The sequence below is a fragment of the Batrachochytrium dendrobatidis genome (genome assembly GCF_000203795.2).
Source record: "Batrachochytrium dendrobatidis JAM81 unplaced genomic scaffold BATDEscaffold_1, whole genome shotgun sequence".
In the NCBI taxonomy this organism is placed as follows: Eukaryota; Fungi; Chytridiomycota; class Chytridiomycetes; order Rhizophydiales; genus Batrachochytrium; species Batrachochytrium dendrobatidis.
In genome coordinates, this window is record NW_006281099.1 from 3,125,014 (window position 1) to 3,126,431 (window position 1,418).

At 39.6% G+C, this 1,418-nt stretch overlaps 1 protein-coding gene across 1 annotated transcript in view; it reads right to left on the reverse strand.

The window, feature by feature from the left end:
* Window positions 1-368: 368 nt before the first annotated feature.
* The window catches only part of BATDEDRAFT_22177 (uncharacterized protein), a gene marked incomplete at both ends in the record, with an annotated part of 3,310 nt that continues 2,260 nt past the window's right edge, over window positions 369-1,418 (reverse strand). The window contains 2 exons of the mRNA XM_006675430.1: window positions 369-658; window positions 719-1,379. Of these exons, the coding sequence (XP_006675493.1) occupies window positions 369-658; window positions 719-1,379 (951 nt within the window). The remainder of the gene's footprint in view (window positions 659-718; window positions 1,380-1,418) is intronic.

Below are 1,418 nucleotides of genomic sequence, written 5' to 3' on the forward strand. Positions count from 1 at the left end.
AGTATCCGTCTGGATATTCCAACACACGACTCGATATGTGATGTTCAAATGTCTAATATTCAGACTGTGCTGATTGCAATTGTGGTTGTAATTGTGGTTGTGTGTAAATATCAATCCAATACTCGATTCAATACTTGATTCAACTTGAGCATGTCCAGTTTTGTAGTAATCCATTTGATCACATTGACAGAATCAAGCAATGATCTGATTCAACAACACCGAATGATGCATCCATATCACTTGTATCAATCAATTGTACACAATCAGTCAATATAATCAACAATCACTGTCATGATTGATTCAATTTATTCAATTGCATAGATCTGACTGACATTATAACTTGTTGTTGTAAAATCACAACCTTATAATCACCAATCACTATACTTTCGCTCATATAGTTTTTTGTTGTATGCTGCTGTGATTCGAGTTCGGTCACTTGTCAATTCATCTCGATAGTGTTTGGCTTCAGCTGGTGATTGAACACCTTGAATATACTGCGTGGCATCATTCCACAGTTCAGGCGGTATGGGTGTCTTGTCAAGACTCGAGTTGTACCATTGTGGTTGTTGTGGAGCCACATGCGCAGTCGAAACAGTCCGACATGCTGGATTTACTACAAAAAATGTCAGAATCTTGCAGTGTCCTGGTTGAGTTGGATCTGCAAGTTCAAATGATTGTTCTTTGTGTTGGTATAGATTGGGATAAACTGCACATCAACCATTTGGTACTTCAAGCGATCCTATATACTGATTGCGTCGTGATTCTCGATTAATAATGTCATACACATCTTTCCAATACATATCAGATGCTCTTTGATAATAAAAATCAACAGCCTCGCGGAAATCGAGTTTGGGTGTGGTGATATTTTCCACGTCATAGTAATACAGTCCAGTTGCAACAATCGATTCGTTAATTGGACCTTCAATGTGCCAGTCTCCCTCGTTGTATTTAGGTTTGGATGGTGTCAGTTGAATGTTGGTGAGTTTGACAATGACTTGTAGATTACGACCACGCAGTGATACTGGCTTTGCCGATTCATAACTGGGTTCAAAATGTTCCGGAAGTGTTGGTACATACACGGGACGAATGACTCGAGTGTCTGGTTCCATACCACCACGACTTGATTGGTTTGGTGGTTCATATCCCTTTGTGCCATTGTGAATATCAATATACTTGAACACTGGATCCATCGTTCTGAACAGACTTTCAAACATTGGGACAAAACATTTGAATATTTTGGCAATGCATTTGTACATGTCTCGATGCCATATCGGATTCAGATTGTTGATGTATGAGTTGATGGTCACACTGCCATCCTGTTCGACACGAAATTCACTCGGAAGACATTGGAACTTGTGTGATATAAACTTCGGGATTGCCTCGAATGATAGGCGTATCTGAAACAAGTCGAGTCGATA